General features: G+C 42.9%; 1 protein-coding gene across 3 annotated transcripts in view; it reads right to left on the bottom strand.

The window, feature by feature from the left end:
• NRP1 (neuropilin 1) overlaps positions 1-14,641 on the bottom strand; it is a 113,691-nt gene extending 99,050 nt beyond the window's left edge. For all 3 annotated transcript variants that reach the window (XM_030971547.1, XM_030971548.1, XM_030971549.1), the window contains exons 1-3: positions 14,502-14,641; positions 13,869-14,190; positions 10,440-10,614 (exon numbers count right to left, since the gene is read on the bottom strand). In XM_030971547.1, coding sequence (XP_030827407.1) covers positions 10,440-10,614; positions 13,869-13,935 — 242 coding nt within the window. In that variant the 5' untranslated portion in view covers positions 13,936-14,190; positions 14,502-14,641. The remainder of the gene's footprint in view (positions 1-10,439; positions 10,615-13,868; positions 14,191-14,501) is intronic.
• Between the last annotated feature and the right edge of the window lie 6,527 nt (positions 14,642-21,168).

Raw genomic sequence — 21,168 nt, 5'->3', positions numbered from 1 at the left:
ACACTTTGGGTAAGCTTTTGTTTGAAGACTAAAAGCTGGGAGAAAATGGATGTGTCAGGAAAGCCCTCAACATGCACATCTACGTCTGCATTGCAGCCTGCAGTCAGTAAGGCAATCCAATTAACTTTTGCTGACAAATGTAGCTAATTTGGGATCCCAAATCCTCTACTAGCCTTGGTGACTAGTTATGTCACACAGAAGTAGGTTTGTACATTGTTTTTACAGGCACTATAGCTTCACCAGTTTAGAAACATTTCTAGATAATGCAGTACAGTCTTTGCTGCAAACTGCTGACATTAGCAAGGTTTATTCTGTGAAAATACTATTAGACATATTTATACTAGAATATATGTATCTCCCAGTGCATGCTGAATTGTTTTAACTATACACAAACAAAACCTTAATTGAAATAATTAAATTGGTCCAAAAATCAGTGCATGAAGACTAGGCTTAGAAGACAAAGATTAAAATTCCAAGGAGTACACAGGTACAGTTAGTAAAAAAAGTGTAAAAATGTGCAAAGTATAAATGTAATAGCCAGTAGAAGGAGTCTAATTGGCAAATGTGAGACTGGTGCTTGGAGGTAAGTTTTAAGTTTAGTTTGGGGGAGAGCTATTGTGTGGGAAGGATGGTTTCTTGAATAATGACTTACTATAATGAGAAGAATGAGAAGCAATTTGGGCACTATTAGCTACACTGCTCAACAGTAATAAGGAGCTTGAAAATTATGTCAGAGAAATGAGATAAAGATGACTATTATACTGTTGGAGGGCCATCATCTAGTGTAGCTGTGGAGAATAAATGAAAATGGAAACCAGTAAGGAACATAATATCATATACTTATGGTATTTTGTTTGAGCTATTAGCAGGTGCAGCTCTACTGGCATCAGTGGAGCTGTCTTCACTTGCTTCACAGCTCAACGTAGCCCTGTATCTATTTTGTACACGTACATTTTATAGTCTATGTGCTATAAGAATGCATTGGAAAACTTTTGAAATGCGTTAGAGCATTAGACTATGTGGAGTAGCTAAAATGTGTACCTGATTTAACTGCTTGCCATCTGGAGCACAAGGAGATGAACCTAAACTGTCTGCTGTAATGCATGTAAAGAAATTTTGGATTTAGGCCCAGATATGAATATACAAATAGATAAAGTTTACAGAACTGTGACACAAAGTCCCAGGGGTTTTCTGGGAATGTCAAAAAACACTCAGCAATCAGAACATATGCCTTCCATGTTAATATATCTTATGCCTCTGTCTCCAAAAGAGATTTATAGAGATGACTTTGAAACATGAAAAAAAAGGAAGAGTTTTCATTTAAGAGCTACCTTTGCATATTTTTCTAGACTTAGCTAAAGCTACTCAAATGAAGCGACAGCCTAGGATTTCCTCTAAGAAGGGCTTTTAGCATGAGGGATATAAGCCTCTCGTTTTGCATCTGGCAAAGTGGTGTGATCACTATGGAAATAGGCAGTGTAGCCTGCATTTCTACATGGTGATCAAACTAAACCTTTTCTAAATTGCTGATCTGCTTTCCTTGTTACAGATGAATATATCAGAAGAAAGTCAGTCGAAGTTGTCTGGCTTAATGACAGATTGGCATAAGAAGACAAACTTTGATTGTTACTCATGCACTTAGGAACTTGTTCCCCTAGTAAGACCTTAGAGCTGGAGAAGAACTAATAACCTATTTATCATGATCTATGAAGTATGAGGCTGAATCTTCTACTGTACTGTAAATTACTCTGCAAACATCTGAAAACCACTGTTATAAAGCGATTATTAATTTGTGTAGTGCCAGAAATGTATGTCCTACTCATTAGCCCTGCTCAAGTGAGTCTGCGGTTTTAATTGACTTCAGTGTGACTGTTTATGTGAATGAGCAAAACTTTGGCTTTGAGGGAGCATTTCTCAAAGCTTGAGGCAGAATAATCACTCTGGTGTGAACAGACCTCTAGTTTTCTCTAGGTTACCAACTTTCAATTTAATACAGAGTGTTGTAAGAAGAAATCAAAGAGAAAGGACTACCAGTATATTTTTTCACAGATTGGCACGGCCCCAGGGCAGGGCTGAGATGTGAGCTCAGTCCTGCCCCACCTGCAGTGGGGTGCTCCAATCCCACTGCCACACCACAGCTCTGATGGGCTCTGTGTTCTTGTGGGGGCACAGAGCAGGCCAGAGCACAAATGTGCAACAGGACCCCAGTGCTGGGAGTGTAGGGAATGCATTAAGCCAGGCTCTCACTCAGCGTGAGGCTCAGCCCATCTGTATTTAGGGGAGGCATGGGACGTGTGGCCCCTGCAGCTCCACGTCAGTGTGGAAGGCAGCAGACAACTGCCCAGTTTCTCCTGAACAACAGCTGGTTATTGTGCTTCTGGGATGTGCATAGTTTCTTCTGGACAAAATCACATTAAATGGGTGTCTCTTACATAGATGGAGATATTTTCTCAATGGTCCTTTTGAGCCATCTGAATTCTTCATTTTATAGCATTACATAAAACCCTTGTAATGATATTAACCTTCAAGATGAGTCTAAATATGCACAATCTGATCATGTTTAAATAAATTATTATAAAGTTCACACAGTTCATAACCAGCTCTGCAGATCACAGATTCACAGTACCTTGTGCATGAGAAACAATCAGAAATTCGATTTCTGAGGTTACACTTTTAAAAACCTTTGATACTGCCCATGAAAATCAATTTCCTCCATGGAAGTTTAGGACTTGGGAAGGGAGTTATTCTCACATTTTTGTGAATTCCTACAGAAAAGCAAATGACCTATGCTCCCAAAAAGTTGGCAGGTGACTTATTAAACTTCTCTCAAATCTCCTTCAGGAAGTTAATTAAAAGTCTATTTGGAAATGGCCAGGTGCTTGCTTCCCACAGTGCAAGAGGGAAATCTGTCACCCTGTTTAAAAAATTGTTTGGTTACTTAGGATAAAGAAATAATCATTATACCAAGCTGTGTGGTTTTATGATGGAAAACTGTGGCTTGGTGAGAAAAGTACCAAGGTCAATGCAATGAAAAACCCACAGTGAACTCAGACATGATTTCCGAAGCCAGTGGTGGATAGAGGCCAGGAGAACAAAGTCTTCCTGTGGTTCACTTGAAAACAATTTTTAAGATTATGGATAAAAATAACTCTCTAGCTTGAGAGAGTTACTAGTTTGAAAAAAATATAATTAGAAAATATTTTTTAGATGTTTTATAAGGATTGCTAAGTCTGACAAAATTACCTTTTTTAACACTGAATCCTGCCCCAAAATACTACGGCCAAGTCAACTAACAAGAGAATAGTAGGGCTAAGCCTTTTTCATTCTTTATTCTGCCAAACCACTGCCTCTTGCAATCAGGATTGATTACAAACACCCAATTAAGAGGCATTTGGAACATGATCTGAACACTAATCCTGTCTCTTTTTCTCTTTATACCTAATTATCAGCCTTAAGATGGGTATTAGGGCTTTAATTAGTAGATTTACTTTAGGAGCTTCTACATAAACTAAGAAATCTGTAACATATACATAAATACAGGCATATATGCACAGCCCTAAATAGGTGCACATAAAATATGCCTATATCCAAGCAGTTTGGTGTGATATATAAGCCTAGACATATACATGTGAGTGCATGTATATCTAGTTTTCAGACATAATTTCATTCCTTGGAAATACTGCAAAAGAGAATAATTTAATTTGAGTTCGCATTAGCTGTAAAAAGATCTCTATATCATAATTATCAAATTATGATCCAATGTTATAGCTTCCAATAAACTATGATTAAGAAACTAAGAAACTAACAGAAACACATAGGTTTTTGTTCCAATTAGATTAGCAAAGGAGAGGAGAGTGGAGAGAGGATCAGTGTGGGGTTGACTGAAAACATATTGAGAGTTTCACGGAGCTAATTCCAACAACTCTGGGTTTCAATTTAGAAAGGACTTAGACCTTTGTTCTGAATTTGTTTATCTCTGTTCACAGAAAGGATGAAGGATTAGGCTTAAGGGAATCCACATTTGACCCTCAAATTTTTCCTGTCTGAAGGGCATCTGGTTGTAGCACATCTAGACAGAATTCTCCTCACAGTTAAGTGTTCAGAGTAATAGAAACATCCATATATAATGTTTCTATCATAAATACATATGTTTCATATATATGGTTTTATAGTTTTAATGTGCTGTTGTACTGAGACCCAAGTCAAGACTTTTCTGTGACAGGGGATGCACCCATACACAGAGTGCAATAATGGGCTCTGCATCCCACCCCTCAGCCCTGAACACAGTCCTGCACAGACTCTCTAGCTATGACCAGGCACTTTGGTCATGGAATTCCTAACACCTTTTCCTGAGAAAACTCAAACTAAAACCATTACTCTAAAAGAACGAATCGTCAAACAGACAATAGACACTTTCACAAGAGTTAAATACTTGGATAAAAACCAAAGGAATTGTTTCATTACACTGTATAATCAGAAAATAATATAATTTCCAAATTCCTTTAATTCTCATTTAGTCCCTACAGTAAAATAACAGCATCTTTATCTTTAAATACTTGTATCTGTGTGTGCAGATACATGTGGAATCTTGTGGCAAAGAGATATTATATATACTTTCATAATGCAAAGTCTTCAAGTTAAAAAAGTTTTTGGGGGTACAAGAGTTTTTTGCTTCCTTGATCCTGCACAGGGTCTGAGCTGGTTCCTTTCATTGACAGGAACCTTTCCTGCAGCCATACGGAGGGTACCAACCAGCAGTGGTCTCCAGAAGGGCTGTCTGGGTCTAGCTGAGTGCTCCCTGAGAAAGCTTTTCATGTGCTTAATATATATAGCAGAGAAATGCCCTCAAAGTACACCCAGAAACATGAGATACCACATGGCCCCCAATCTACTGCAACAACTCATCTCAAACTAAGCCAAACCCACTTGTTTCTTGTTTTAGGAATAGAATGAAGGATGGCCCCCTTCATCCCTTTAGTACTTCCTATTATCTCTTGGTAGCCCCAACCAGTTCTTAGGGACAGATTTTTGAGGGAGACAAAAAGGATAAGATGCTGCCTCTTCAGCCCAGATATGGCGTTCCCAGTGTGTCAGTGCCCACATCCCACTCTGGCTTTGACAGAGAGATGTCCAGGTCCCTGCCCACCTCTGCCTGGGCAGTGCAGCCCATGGTGTGTGATGTGTGGGCTGAGTGGATTAGTGAATCCAGTCCAGAGCAAGCAGGGGAGTGCAGGCATCCTTCCAGCTGCCCTCAGCAGTGAGGAGGGGGCATTCCCATGTCTCTGGGATACCTTGTCCTGCTGAAATCCACTCAAAGGCCAGTGCTGGTTAGCTGATGGGGCCAAGTCAATCAAGCCATATTTCTGTTGGAAAGCTCAGAGGCCTTGGCTCCTTCAGACCTCTCTGCTCAATGGTGGGCAAACACAACCCCTGCCTTCCCCAGAACTGAACAACTCTGCTCCTGTGCTGCTCACCCTGCCTTGTTATCTGCAGGCACCGTGCCTGCTGAGCCCTATGGTGGCCAGGCAGAGGGAATTAGGAAGATCTGACTGACATTTGCTATCCAAACAACTGATACAGTCATTAACCATCCTACAGGGCCTGTGCTGAGCCCTTCCCCACAGTCATCATGAATGATGTGAGACAGCTCTGTGGGAGTGGGGGCAGAGTTCCCACTGCTCCCGTGGGCAGTGGGGGCTGCACTGAGCCCAGAACACTTTGTGGCAGTTTGTGGGGCAGTTTGTGGGTGCCCCTGGAGCAGTCAAGAAGCAGCTGTTGTGTGCAGCTGATGGCAGAAGCCTTCTGACAGGCTCAGTGGCAGCCCAGCAGGATCGCTCCTGGCAGTTCTGCACCTGGGCAGAAAGGACATGGGCACTCTTACTCCCATCAGCTCAACCCAAAGGGCTTGAACCACCCCTGCACAAAAGGAACCCGCACAAGGCACGAGGCCTGCACAAAGCAGACCTTGCTGCATGGAAGAACATGAATCAGGATTTAGACAAAAGCAAATGAAATCTTAAACTTTGCAGAAACTAAAGGAAGGCTGAGCCGTGACTTCCCTCACTCCTGTTTATTTTACCAGCCTGAGTTTGTTATACCTACAGATTTGTAGCATAAATCCATTGACATTATTTAGAAGTAAAATGGATGAACGAATTTCTAACATCATTAAGGTCTATGGGAGTTATGTGGAGCTCTGTAGGTCTGAATACCTATGCTTTCTTCCTTACTCAAGGACCTGGAGGAGGCATTTTCTTCTATATAAACAAACATAGATATTTTTTCTCTGTATTCTACAACTGACTGCAATTTCTATACAGCTCTGCTCTCATTCATGTAACTAATCCTTAGTAAATGCAATATGAAGAGTAATTATCTATGACATCTCTCCTATAAGTTGAATGTTTCCAAAATGGGCAGTTTTTCCATTCTGAGAGATTTGACAGCACTGTTGTATATAATCCACAAGTGTTAAGCAAGAATTATATTTATTTACTACATCTATAAATGATGGCCATTATAATAATAGTGCTGTGTGGCATATCTCTGAAAACCTTGTAAAACAATACAGTCAAGTCTGGCAACAAAGTTAATAATTTGTCAGTAAGAAAACCACTCTTGGGCTTTTTCTACCCAACCCTCCACCTTTCTTAAGCCCTTTTCTTCTGAAGCTTCACATTCATTTTCTTAATGTTTTTAACCTAGTGTCTGTGAAATTTTTATTGCTCCCTAGATAATGACATCTGATCTGAATGTAACCACACACCTCTTTGCTCAGCAACATTTGTCACAAACCATTATAAATTATCATGCTGATAGTGTGCATTGCTGGGAAACCGGAAAAGTTCCATAAATTCAAAGTACTGTATCAGTGACATTCTTGTTTATTATCTAGGTATAAAGTTTTACTAGATTCAAGATGGCTACATTTACACAGTAGGATACTTCAGCAACACGAGACTTGTACAGCTTGCACTAAGTGCTGAAAAGCATTTACCACATGCAACAAACACTGGAGCATTTTAACTAATATGTGGCCATATGTTTTGTCTCTTCTATTCATTTTAACCATGTTCCTGACTCCAAGAATGTATGCTTATTTTTGGAACTTGCTTGAGAAAAGGCAAAATGGCAAACAAAAACTACTTTTCTCTTAAAGTACAACCATAATTTCTGTTTCTTGGCTGCCCGAAGAGGAGGCATAACACTCATTAGAGCTAAATGTTTAAAGACACTGAATTTTTTCATTATATATGTCCTTGATAACAATCTGTGGTCGACATATTTGTGAACTTCCTGTTGAAACGCAGTATTTCCATAATGCTGGCATAGTGGTCCTGTCTAGAAGATTCTTTATTAGATGAACCTAGCTTGTGTGAACATATTTTTAATTATTTGCCTATCTTTATTCTTCAAAACTGTGAAAGTTGAGTCCTTTGGAATGCCTCCAGAGAAAAAGGAATTTTCACCATGTTTACTTGAAATTTAAAACAACTCAAATGGTTCTGATTGTCAGAAAAACATACATATATGAATTTTATTAGCAGTCATTTGAGAAATACTTATTCATTAAAGCATAGCATAATAAGTAGGTAAATCAAGGGCATATTCTTAAATTAATTCCAAACCCTAACATACAAAGAGACTAACTGGGAACAGCTTCAGTAACAGCTAGTGCTTAAATGTGCTGCTTTTGATTCTCCCCAGAGAATCAACCTTTCACCAGTTTTACATTTCAATACATCTAGCCCTCCATATAGAGCAATATTTTTTAAAGTTAGGTAAAGCCTCTTGATTTTCTTGTTGGCACTACGGAACAAGTAGGTAACCTTTCCAAAGCCAAAATGTTTCCCTTCCTGAGCTCAGGGGGTCCCTGTTATTAAAGTTGTTTTCAATGCTAACTAAGGTCCAAGTTGCAATGAACAGCATTATAAAGAGGATTTTGGGAGCTAGGCCAGCAAGCTAATCTTCTCTAGTCTACTCTAATTGTATGGGACATTTTTTGTTCCCAGACATGAATTCCCTTATCTCCCATTTTCTATCTGCATTTCATATTTAAGTGGTTATTAATTTACAGTGCTAAACCTTTCAATAAACTAGACTGTAACCTAAATTACGCATTTCTAGATTGCAAACTGGGTTTCTAATAAGCTAAGCATATTAGAGACACAAAATGTACGTAGCTGGAAAACAAAAATATCTTGTGATACATTTATTGCATTAATTGCCCATTGCATTCAATATTCAGTACAAGGAATGTGAATTTTGTAAGTAGATGCTGAAATTTCAGACCAGGGAGATTGTTGACAAATTCCTATTGCTGAAATAATCGCGCTGGTCCTAAGGTTTTGGTGTTTTTTTTGTTGTTTTTTCCCCCACAAATACAATCCCTCTCAAGTTAAAAAGAGCAATTTTCAATATAAATGAAGTAGCAGCTGAGTAATTTAGCATAGCCTAGAAAATTAGCGTTTCAGCACAGACAAAATAATGGTAAAGTCATCACCGTCATACACTGCAAACACAATGCAAACAACCCTGTTGAGAGACTTCCTTCCACCCACTACCATCTCATTACTGCTTTGGGCTCCATTTCAGGGGCAGAAATAATGCAGCAGGGAGAGTGGACAATGAACACTGCAAAGGAAGCAGCAGAGGGAGGGAGTCAGTCCTTTCCCTGGACCCAGTTCAGCTCAGTCTAGCACTGTTTAGCACAACACTGTGCCACAAAGATTATTTGTTCTTCAAATAATTGTATGCTGTACACCATTTTACTGCTGCCAAAGACCATGTTGGTTTTACAGAGCTGGAAAAACATGCATTCTAGCAATGGAGAAAAAGGATTTGACACTGAAATATGCTTGATTAAATGTCTTAATTTCTCTCTAAGAGGCAAAGAGTAACAAATATTTTAAAGCATTAGCATCATTCCACAGAATGAAAGCAAAACCTGTATCAAGAAGACACAGAGAAGTGAACCATTGCCTGAGTACAAGACATTAAAAATTAAAGAATGGGAAGTCAGCGTGTGAACATATGGTGTGAATATGAGCTGCAGCTCCAACACCAGAGTAAAAACTCATTTTCACAAAGTTTCGTTCTATGAGCACAGGGTTTTCCTGCATTATCACTCAACTATGGCACTGAAATGCTGATCTATAAGTGGTTATAAAATACCATGAAAAAGCAATGAAGTACCACAATGCATCATTTAAAACTTCATTTTAAGAGAAAACAATAATTGTGATCTAAGTAATCAAGTTATTAAATAATAGGACAAAGACATGCATGGTAAAAATTAAGTGCTTGAATACACTTGCTCTCTTTTCCTAAGTCCAACACTCTCATCTCATGGTCTATCATAAGCACTCCTGATAAACTGAACATCATTTTATGGGACCAAATCCTGTATACTACCATGAAATACCAAACACCACTGGCTACTGAGTTTAATCTTTCTGACAGGCAGAGAAAATCTTGACTGGTAGCATTAATCAACAGCAACTCTCTTGCAGTTATCAGTAGGGGATAAAAAATATGAAACACAAGAAATATTTAAGTAACTATGATAGTCCAGAAATATTTAAATAATGAATCACTAAAATATTTTCTTGATGCAACAAGCTGGCTGAATTCAGAGGGCATGTTGAAGAGGGGAATGATCTGACCATATGTTGCCTTGTGCAAGCTGTGAGATTTACAGATTTGGGGAACAGTGGAGAACAGCTTCTGGGAGGTTCCAATTCTCCTTCTCACTTTTGGGATGGGTGGTCAAAGGGAATGTGAGGACAGGGGACAAAGGGAGCTCAGCTCCCTCCTTTCTCCTCTCAGGGCACTACAGGAGAGCAGGAGGAGGGGAAAGAAAAGCTACTGGCTATAAATCAGCAGCAAACGGAGAAAGAAGGAAATACGACTATCGGTCCTCCAGTCCACTGCCTCTTGAAGGGTGAGGGTAATTGCCAGACTAACACTGCGTTAGGAAGATTTGCCAATTTATAATGGCCTGTCTCTTCCATGGGCTGCTTGTAGTCGTGGGGGTACAAAAGGAAAAGGAGCTCCTTTTTCAAACTCCAACTCAAACAAGAGACTTACAAAAGGAAAAGGAGCTTCTTTTTCAAACTCCAACTCAAACAAGAGACTTAAAAATGCAAGCGGTGCCTCGGCGCAACCGCACCCCCACTCCGCGCATCACCACCGCCTCCCGCTCGCAGCGCACCGGGCGGCGCAGCTCAGACGCAGCTTACAAACCTCAGAAAGGAGACATTTTTAACACGCACACACACACACACACGGACACAGACACACAGACCCACAGACACAGAGCTGCCTGCCTCGCTCGCCGCCGGCCCGGAGCTGCCCGCGGCGCTGCCCGCGGCGGCCGGCAGGTGTCGCCGTGGCGCTCCGCAGCGCTCCCTCCCCGGCTCCCTCCCGGGCTCACTCACTTGCAGTCGCGGTCCTCCAGGTCGAAGTGCGGGTTGAAGTTGATCATGATGCGCTGGTAGGGCTCCGGCGCCTGGATCAGCCACTCGCACTTCTGGCTGGGGTGGTAGGACTGCGGGTAGCCGGGAGACGTCAGGTACCCGGGGCTTAAAATTTTGATCGTGTCGCCGCACTTGTCTGCGGGGGAAGGGAACACATGGGCTGGTCTCAGTGCCCCCGGCAAGCATCCGGGCGCAGCCCGCAGCAGCGGACCCGGCAGACTGCCGTGGGAATGCTGCGGGGCCGCAGCCTTCTTCAGGCTAACTTAGCATCCTTCTGCTTCTAAGGGCATCTGGTCTACTATCTACCGGAGGAAGAGGACTCCCTCTCCATCCCCCATTCCTTAAATCCGGTGGCTGGACAGGCATCAGACAGCAGAAGGCACTCCCATTACTAAACAGAATCCTTTCAAAAAGCCCTCCATTCCAACAGTATCCCTCTTACAGTGTTAAGGCCTTGTCCCTTCATAACAGCATTAATGTTGGCTGAGAAGGGTGCGTGGGACACAATTAACTCCAACAACTATACTCTTCTTAAGCATGAAGTTTCAAGAAAAGCTGGGAGGAGATGTTAAGAGATGCCATTTGACCCCCTGCCCAGCTATGGGATAAGTCTGGTCTGTATCACCGACCATTGGGATTGTATTGGTGGATCCAAGCTCATTCGCAGGACGCCCTCCCTTTGTTTTATCAGTCCATAAATCTAGGCAGGTTGAAACTATCTGTGCTCTTCAAACCCAGGACAGACGAGAACAAAGTAGCTCTAGTGAAGCAGAAATCATCCGCTATTTACTCTTTCAAGGACGTTTGTTCATGCTTGGAGACTGCATCAAAGTAATGGAGCAGAACAACCTCCCTTCCTCTTCCCTTCATTCCTTCCTCCCCTGAACAACAACAAAGATTTATTTCCAATAGCAAAATAGTTGCAAAAGTTTCTAGAATCACAAAGTGTGATGGTGAAATGTGGTAGGCTGCATCTTGCTCCTTTGGTCAGCATTGTCAGGGCTGCATTTTAAGGTTTATAGGAAAAAAAAGGGACAAAAACATCCAACCTACACAGTCACTCACTTCACTGTCCAGTGCAGGTTTGTGTTATCACTTTTTTTACTACTATGGATTTCTTTCTGTGCACCTTCAGGTAGGAAAAACTTTCTCCAAGTGTTGGTTGTTTAATTTTGAGCAATAAAACTTGACAGTAAACTATGGACAGGAAAAATGTCCCCATTAAAGCAAGACTATATATCACTACATCTCAATAATGGTATACACAGTCTGCAGTGCTCTATCTAATACATTCCCTGTGAAAGCAAAATGGCAATCCTTGCTCTCAGCATGAATTTATAAATATACAGGATTTTATTGTAGGAAAAAACAGGTCAAATGGAAATGAATGAGGAAGTGCACATCAAAAATGCATAAAGCAACACTCTTTATAGAAATTATTTGCCATAAATTAGGAGGGAAGGGGTTGATAGGTACTCAGATGTATGGTCAAAACCCAGATACTGCCAAGCACGTTGCTGGGAATGGCTATCTTATTATATTTCTGCTGTGCCTTTGCAAACAGGCTGTTTTCCTCTGACCAGAACAAAAGGCATTGGTGCTTAAAGCTCAAAAGCTGTCACTGGTGATCTTGCTAATCCGCTGTCTGGGGCTCTCAGGGAATCTTGCCTTTTCCTCCCTGTGTAAGCATACTCGGAAAGTGATCTTGTCTCATTAAGCCCACTCCAGCCCTGCAAACATCATGGTAGGGTCTGGCATCTGTTAAATGCCTGAAATAAAGCAGGGCTGCTTCTAGTCACTTGACAGAGTCACTTCAGAGGACGCTGAGGTGGACTCACTACCACCAGCACTCCTTAATCTGCGACTTCTGGGAAAGTGACAGTGTAATAAGATAATGTGGTCTGCTAGACTCCTTGGCTCTGTGCAATCTCTCTCACACTTGATTAAGAAGAGCAGTTTCTAATGACTTTGGACCATTAGTTCCAAATAAGGTTAATGAATTAATTTAGTGGACACTAATACTGCATATAGGTGAAGATGGCATTAGGAGGTCTGGTAGGTTGTAGAGGAGGTTAATGGCCTTGGTGACTGCAGCAGGACCACCACATTAACCACTCGTGGTGGAGGCTTCTGCCCAGCAACTTCCTCTCCTCCTCTGCACAGGGAGAAACGATCAACAAGAGCATGGGGGTGGCCCCCTTCTGTCCCTCAGAGGTCCAGGGTGGCAGTGTGGGTCTATGTGGGAGGCAGCTGCCCACACCCCGAGCTGGGCTGGGAGGATGAGCAAAGTGCACCTCTGGGAGCATCCCCACACCAGGCTTGGAGCACTCCTCTAGCACCTTTGCTCCTGTGCCACAGCACTGGAGGAGGGAGCTCCTGATAGACTAAGCAGCCTCCTCAAAACCTATTGGGAAAGAGATTAACTTCCATCATAAAACATGTGATTTTAATACTCTCGCTTGACACTCCACTTGCGGTTCCTTATTAAAACAATATACCAGGGTAAGTGGAGGGTGCTCTCTTCTTTTAATTACTTTGATTGAAAACCCAGTCAGGCAAAAGTAAATATTTGATAATTAGTTAATAATAATTGCTTGGGATTTCTCAGGAAGGGAAGACTCACATGAACTGTTTCATGTGCAGGAGCTAAACGTCAAGCAGTCTCACAATTAGACCATCTTTAAAAATGCATCATGCAGTGAAATATTCACAGTGCCCTGGCATTGTTCGGGGAAGGAGGAGCACGCTGCTTTTAATTAGTTGTGTTTTCAAGGGTTGCCTGACAGTAAACTAGACGCACCACTCATTTGTTATGGGATTTCTCCTCTTGGAAGGAAGTCTCGAGCTTTCACAGAGAAGCTCAGCTCTCCTCTTGGCACAGTGTAAGTTGCACGTAAACTGCAGACTTGGGAAAGGGGTACTCTAGAGAGTCCTCCCTGTGCAGACTATTCGCAGGTACACACACAGCTAGTAGGAGGCATGAGCTAAAATTTTACGCTTTGGAAAACAGAAAGGGCAGGTTGGGAAGAGAGCCTACCCTTTAAAGCATTCATTATCTTTCAGATATCGAAGGAGAGACGTTTAATTGCCTATGGGACGGGACGTTATTAAGATAATTGGCTGTCCTGATCTAGTGAGAATGAGCAGCCTGCTTTATACAATAACCCAAAAAAGCAGAAAATAAAGTCGAAAGCAACGTCGGGGAGGGCGATCCTCAGACGAGGACTGCGCCGCATCCCTCCTCCGGCAGAAAGTTCCCCCCAGCCGGGTTTGTGTCGGTGCCGGTCCCACGGCCCGCCGGGCACCGCCGCCCGCCCCCCGCGCCCGCAGCCCCGCAGCCCGGCCCCGCAGCTGCCCGGGCTGAGAGCCGACGTGCCCCGTGACACTCACCGCTCCGCAGAGCCCTGGCGAGGGTGAAGGTGAGGGCTGCACAGTGTAGGAGAAGTCCCCAATCCATTTTCCCTTCCGACAGCAGGGAAAGGAGGAAAAAACAAATAAAAATGCCTTCCACGCACAACTCTTCCTTAAATCCTCCAGCCGGAGCGAGGAGCAGAAAGCACGGTCCGCAGGGGCAGTCTCGGGGACAGAAGGAGGCTGGCTTCTCTCTGTGCCTCAAGCCGCCCGCATCCTGTCATTTAGCTCCGGCTCCCTCTCCCTTTCCCCACACTTGTTCCTTCTCCAGGCGCCGCTGCCCTTGCCATTCCCAGCGAGACTAGAAAGCCAAATAAAAACGAGGGGGAAAAATAACAAAAACAAAACCCAACAAACACACAAACAAGACAGATAAAAAATACTGGCGGCTGCCGACACCGCGGGAGCGCTCTGCTGGGCGAGGGTGCTCTGCGGAGGGGACATAAGGAAGGGAAAGCGGCCGTGAGCGGGGACCAGCCGGGCGCTGGAGTTCGGCAAACTGCGTCCCCCCTGCCTGCCCCTCTCTCCAGCGGCCGCGGCTCGCGCGGGGCCGGAGCCGGGGAGCCCCGGGGCGGCGGTGCCCGGCGGTGCCCGGCCGTGCCCCGCACTCACCTGCCCCGCGGGAGGCGAGCGAGAGAGCGAGCGCGCTGCCCAGCAGGCACTGCCGGCCGGCCGGGGAAGTGGGAAGCGCTCGGGCGGCTCCCGCTCGCAGCCTGAGGAAGAGGAGCGCAACTCAGCGGCAATAAGAGAGGCCGAGGAACCGCCGTCTCCCAAGCCCCAGTCCCCTCCCCCCCCCGCCCTCCTCCTTCTCCTCCACCTCCTCCTCCTCCTCAGCCCCCCAAGACATCGGCAGCGCGGAAGAACGAACAAACAAACACGGCAAGCCCCAGCTCTGGCGCCCAGCCGAGGCGGGGACTGGCGAGGGGGAACGCGCGGAGCAGAGCAGAGGGGGGGCGGGAGGCGGCGGCCCCAGCACGGCAGGTAGAGCCGTAGGTAGGGCACCACCTGCGCCCGCCGCCCCTGCCCGGCCCTGCCCCGCCGTGTCCTGCCGTGCCCTGCCCGGCCACCCCCGTCGCCCCGGCCCCGCACGCAGACACGCACACACACACGCATCCCTGCCCGCCTCCCGGCTCGGTACCCCGCGGGAACCCTGCCCTGTCCCTTCCCGGGCCGTCCCCTCTGCCGCCTTACTCTCCTCCGACACCTTCTCCCCCTTCCAACACTTTTTTTTTTGTTTCGTGAGAGAGTGCGTGTCCCTCGAAGTCCCTGCCCGTTTCCCAGTGGGACACCGTTGTCCCTGCTTGTCCTAGGGGAGGCAGGCTGTGCTGACGTGGGGCGAGCTGCCAGGACCCCTGTCAGAGAACCCCCAGGTGTCGGGCTCATCTGGCCACTGCGTATCTGCCTCCCTGTATCCCCTCCCTTCCCACCCTTTTCCCACCGCTGTTTTCTCCCGCTCTTGCTGTCGTTTCTGTCTCTCTCAGCTCCTGTTGCTGCTTTGCCCCCCTCAGTCTGTCTGTCTCTCATGAATCCTCTTGAGGGGCTGAGGAGCTGCTGGGGTCCCCCAGGGCCAGCTCTGCTCCCGAAGGAGGCTGTGCAGCATGAAATCCCCACTGGGGAGTGTGTGTCTCCTCCTGAGTATTCTCCCCATCACCACCACCACAGGCACCAGAGGAGTGGAACAAAGCGGAGACATACCAGGCTCTGAATCCTGCTGCTTTGGCTGCACGGTCTGGTGCTCACCACCTACGGGCCCTGTCTCTTCCCTGCCCTATTGCCCTGCCTTACAGGCTGTCCCTGCACCTGGGGAGTGATCACCTTGCTGAACCCAACTGCTTTTTTATGTGGAGTACTTTGCACACCCTCTATGTGAGGGCAATCCAGTTGCTGGGGTAGGGGTTACAGGGAGAGCTCCAAGGCTGAAAGATGAAACACAGTGTTAAATGGCTCCCAAAGATGGGTCTGTGCCAGGAAAATTACCTGCAGCCAGGGGTGGATGTCGGCCACTGTCATATTCCAGGGCAGTTTGAAAACTGCCTGAAAATTGAAAATTTGTTACTGGTGCACAGTCAAGGCAAACTCTGTTAATGCTTCATCAGGAAAGAGGCCTGATAGAATACCTACTCTATAAGGAGTTTTTCTGAAGGATGAAGTGGGAAAATAGCTGGATTTTACTGAGGACAGGGTCATCCTCCAAGTGTAGCCATGGCAGTAAACCCCTGTCCACTCTGAAGATACAGCCTTGTTTGAAATAGTTTTCAAACATAGTTGTCAGTCTGCGGCCACACAGATTAACTACAAACGTGTTACATCTGTGTACAGAAACCATACACAAATCCAGCCTCCTCCATCCCTTTGTCTCTAGCCCTGAGTCTGAGATTTCTCCTCTCACTCTCCCTCGCTGCCCTTTTGAAGCCCTGAGTTTAAGGTCAGCTGAAGTCTGGAGATTAAGTCTGTAGGAAATCTGTCTGTTGGTTTCATAGTGCACACTCTCTCATCACTACTCTCTGAGTTTTTTCCAGACATTTCCCTTCTGTTCTGTGATTACAGTTCCCTAATATTGTGCACTAAAATGCAGTTTGATCCTGTTATACTTTCTGTACACCTAATTCTTTCCTTTGTTGGCTTCTTCTTCTGCCCCTGCCCATGACCCCGTTTCTGCCCATGCCTGTGTCTGCAGGGCTAGAACCAGGCAGGCTGGAACTAGTCAGATTGAGTTATTGGGTTCAGTCTCGTTTCCCTGTCTTTAGGCAGTCTCTGGATCATCATTTGCAATACTTATGCATTTTCCTGATTGATTGGGATGTATATTTTATGGGTAGCACATTAAGCCCCCTTTATTTTTTTTTCTTTTAGAGGCATTCCCAGAACACAGGGGAAGGGGAGAGTTAACAGTGCTTTCTGATTATTAAAACTCATTCTGCTGGACAGTCCTTGAGATAAATGGGTTCTGACCTGATCATAGTTTGACTGTTTGAGCAACAATATAGCTTTTAAAATAAAGCAAATCTATTTTTGGAAACAGAAATTACCTGCTGATGGTTGCTTACTAAGGGTTTGCAGAAATATGTACATACATGTTTGTTTTAAAACCTGTTCCAGAAACCAAGATTAATTCTCTAAGTGACAGATACCCAAAAAGTATGTACATCAAAAAATACACTTACTGCATGACAGTGATGGCCCTCTTGCTTTGGGATTAGCATTGTCTGTCAGGTGATTTCTAGGCATCTGCAGAAAGGAAATCATTGCCAGCTGTACTCTGTAAAGATGCTCCAAACCAACCAACCAACCAACCAACCAACCAACCAACCAACCAACCAACCAACCAACCAACCCAATCACCCAACCAGCCATTGTGTTTCATCAAATTTTTTTCCTATCTGATTAATAAGTTGCTTTTTGCAGATGGAGACATAATTTTTAGTAGCTAGTGTATTTTAAAGACATTCCTTTCTCTGGAAGAAAACACTTAAATGCAGACAGAACACGTACATTAGGGAAGATGGTACAATGCGATAAATTGTAAGATAATGATGAAAGTTGCTTTTGTCACCTGAGCCTAGTCAGTAATCACTAATCCATATAACAAGGTTTATTTCAACATGCTTATGTCTCAAATATATCAGTGCTTCCTCTTCTTGCAGAGAGAGAGATGTGCAACAGGCTGCAAAGACAGCTGAACAGGAATGGCCTCTGTTGGGGCTACCATGGCCCATGGTAAAGGATTTCTGCCCTTCCTCAGCACTGTGTGGGCATTCTGGATTCCACAATGGGACTTTATTTTTATTTCTTTTTCCTGTCGATGTCTCAAGGCCTAGCAAATATACTAGAGCCTGGTACATTAATGGCCTTCCCTATCATAACATGAATGACACCAATCTAATTTTTCCACGCATCTTTTTCTCTCTATATAAGCACAGTTTTCTCCTATGTATGAATTGCCCTGGAATGGTGAGTAAAGACATTCTATCCTTGGTTTACATATATTTACCTGAAAATGATTAATCTTTAATAATCTTGAATATAAACTGGCATCAAATGAAACATTCAGAAGTCTCTTTTTATAATCCACTTCTCACATTTTAGTCACGGAATTTTAGGTCCTGATCCTGCAACTGCTTACACATTTGTTCAGCTCTTCATTTTCACATCAGTAATGGGATTTTATGGCAAGGATGAGTTAGTGTTACAAAGACTGAATTTGAACCCAATGTATGTAAAAGTTAATGAAGTGGCTAGCTTTGGGGTTCGGGTTCAGGCCCATCTTTGCTTCATAATTTGACTTGGTGTTTGTAATGCTTTTTTGAAGATTGTCTGCACTTCTGTTATAAACCTGTTTCTCAAGAAGTTTATAATTCAGCCATAAAAAATATTTGCCTTGGGCTAAATAATGTAATATAAAACTTAAAATTCCAAAGAAAAAAAAAATTTTTTTCCATTTTAACAATAGCAGAATGTAGCAACTTTGATGTTTATTCCTTTATGTACTCACACAGCACTTTTAATTAAAAACTGAGTTTGGCAAATGATTAATCAATGGCTGAAGACACCTTTATTTGGTATTATTTTGAAAAAGAAACATAACAAATTAAACTCATCCATAATATTAAAAGCCTGAAAATGGAGACTTCCTATGAGTATTTAGTGCAGAATATAAATATATTTTCTTTATGACTGTGTCTACTAATATCTTCATATACGGTCTGGTGCTCATTTATATCCTTTTCTCTAACGTTTTCCTTTTATTTTTTCCCACTTATCTTCCCCAAGAATCTCTCCAAAACTAGGCTTCTGTGTCATCTCCTCTTCTGTTGTTTTGGCCATATGAATCACTACTTGGCTTCCTGTTGCTTACTGTACTGAACCAAAGCTATTTACCCTTATCTTTAAGATCAGACATACATTTTACCTTGTCTATATCTCTCCTCTCTCAGCCCTTTTATCTCCTACATCTTTTATCCTCCTACTCAGTCTCTCACACCCAATGCTTTTTCACCCTGTCCTCTCACGTTACACCTCTTTTCCACACACAGCCACACACATCTAAATGATCCTTCTTCTTTCCCTGCACATCTTAGCCTTCTCCAAAGAACCACTGCGAATACATTTATTTCCATAAACTGCGCCATCTGATTTATACATTATTTACATTTACATATGGCCATGTGTTGCAATATACACTCATATCCTAGACTCCATTGGTTAGAGATCAGAGTAATTTGCTTTTACATCATCTCCCCACTGACTACATTTTTAGGCTCAGATTCATTTTACAAATATCTTACCAAACTCCTTGGAATCACAACTGTGCCATGATATAAATGCCTTATCAATGTCCATCATCCTGTCTAAACACATTCCACTCTAAAAAATTAGCACAGCCCCAGGCTTTATTAGCTGATTATCTGATCATCAGAAGTCCAATGTTTTCATTTGTGTCAAAGGCAAATTATCTCACATATCATTATACTCCCATTTTCAGTTTGACAACAAGCTCATCAGGTCTCTCCACAGCCTAATTCCTCTATTGCTTGCATTGCTATAGCTGCCAAAATCTAGACATGGTCACCATGTTCCTCCAAATTGTCCCATTCCTCTTTTTTATTTTCTTTGTTTTTTCTTTTTTCACTAATATTTATATATTTTCAGAGTAATCTGCTTTTATCTGAAATGGGAAGTAGATAGCATATGCAACATATGATTTACAGTAGGGTTTTTAATAATAATGCCTGATCAACTCAAAGGTTCTGAAGTAGCTGTTTCTGTGATTAAGGAAGTAATACATAGCAAATTCACCATATGGACTAAATATCTGACTATATTTCCATTGGTGGCAATGACAAAATCCCACTGACTTCAAAGGAGAAATGCAGGCCCTGTATGATGATAATGGACCCTTAGATTATAAACTTGTTTTTATCAGCTTCAGTTGTTTCCATTTGCTTGCATAATGGGTGTATCAGTGTCTGTGTTTACACTAAGATAACTGCTGCAAAAAAACAAAAATAGCAGTTCTTTCAAAGTAAGGTTTTGCTAGACTGAAAATCTGAAGGTCTATAATCATTAAGAAGTAGGTAAGAAACAGTGTTAGATGTACCTTTGTATTTCTTGTCTTGCTCTATTTTTGTCTGGAAAATTAGTGTCCTGCTCATATAATCTATTCATCTATAAAGGCCCGTGTGATTATATAATATTATTGAGAATTATGTGCACTACTTTATACATGCTACATCTGATAGAATAATACCAGGAAGGGTGCAATGTTATTAGGGGAATGGAAGCTGTCACAGCAGCACTGCATGGTTGTCATGCACCCCCTTTAGCTACAGTGCAGCAATCACAGTAAACAAGCAGCAGAACTGCATTCATTACAGATCAGATTCCCTTCCTCTGCCCTCTCTCATCTTCTTCAAGAGATGTTCTCTATCATAATTTTCCTTGTCACTTATTACAGCTGATGTTAAATGGCTTTTCAGCTAAATGTTTGTTTGGGTTATTTATTAACTAGGGAACATTTACATTGGCAGACTTTGATGTTAAACATGCAATGGAGAACCCATTTGTGGGCTATAGTGGATTAACTAGAAATTCAGGGAATTGTATTCAGAGGGATTAACTCTCAGGCAGTGGATTACCTCCAGTCAGTTAGCTTCATTGGAGGAGATGGAAACAGCCACTAGCACACAGATCTGTATTCAGGTGATTACATACAGTGGTAGGAGTTTATTCAAACAAATAGAATATATTTATTCTTTATATGTCTGCTGCTCTTGTTCTTGCAGTGCAAGAATTTGGACTGAGATCTGGAAGGAGCTCTTAGGCTTTGCATGGGTAAATTTTGTTTCATATCAGTTCTTGAAAGTGTAAAGCAAGAAACATACTGGTCTGATCTACTGGGTTAATTTCCAGAATGTTGGTTTCTTTCAGTATTTTCTCCTTGTTGCTATGTTTGTAGGAATATTGCTCTTAAATATCGTATTTCATAAAATTTCTTTGAAAAAAAATCCCACCACAATGTGGATTTTTGTTTTGTTACTTTATCAGGAAGACACAGTCAAAACAGAAAGACATTTTTGGTGTGGAATACATGTGGAAAATTTTTTACAACTGAATTTGCAGGGGGCAGTAGAGAGATATCAGAGAAACCCAATGGGAATGTTAGAAAATTGCATTGGCAAACTCCCTGGTATAGAATTAGAAAAAGAAATTAAAAGACAGTCTGAACAAAGAATAGGAAATTATATTCTAAAAGGCCTCACATCTATTGGATATTTATTGT

The sequence above is a fragment of the Camarhynchus parvulus genome, chromosome 2 (assembly GCF_901933205.1).
Source record: "Camarhynchus parvulus chromosome 2, STF_HiC, whole genome shotgun sequence".
NCBI classification, from domain to species: Eukaryota; Metazoa; Chordata; class Aves; order Passeriformes; family Thraupidae; genus Camarhynchus; species Camarhynchus parvulus.
The sequence above is the reverse complement of the archived record's forward strand: the minus strand, read 5'-3'. Positions and strand labels throughout refer to the sequence as shown.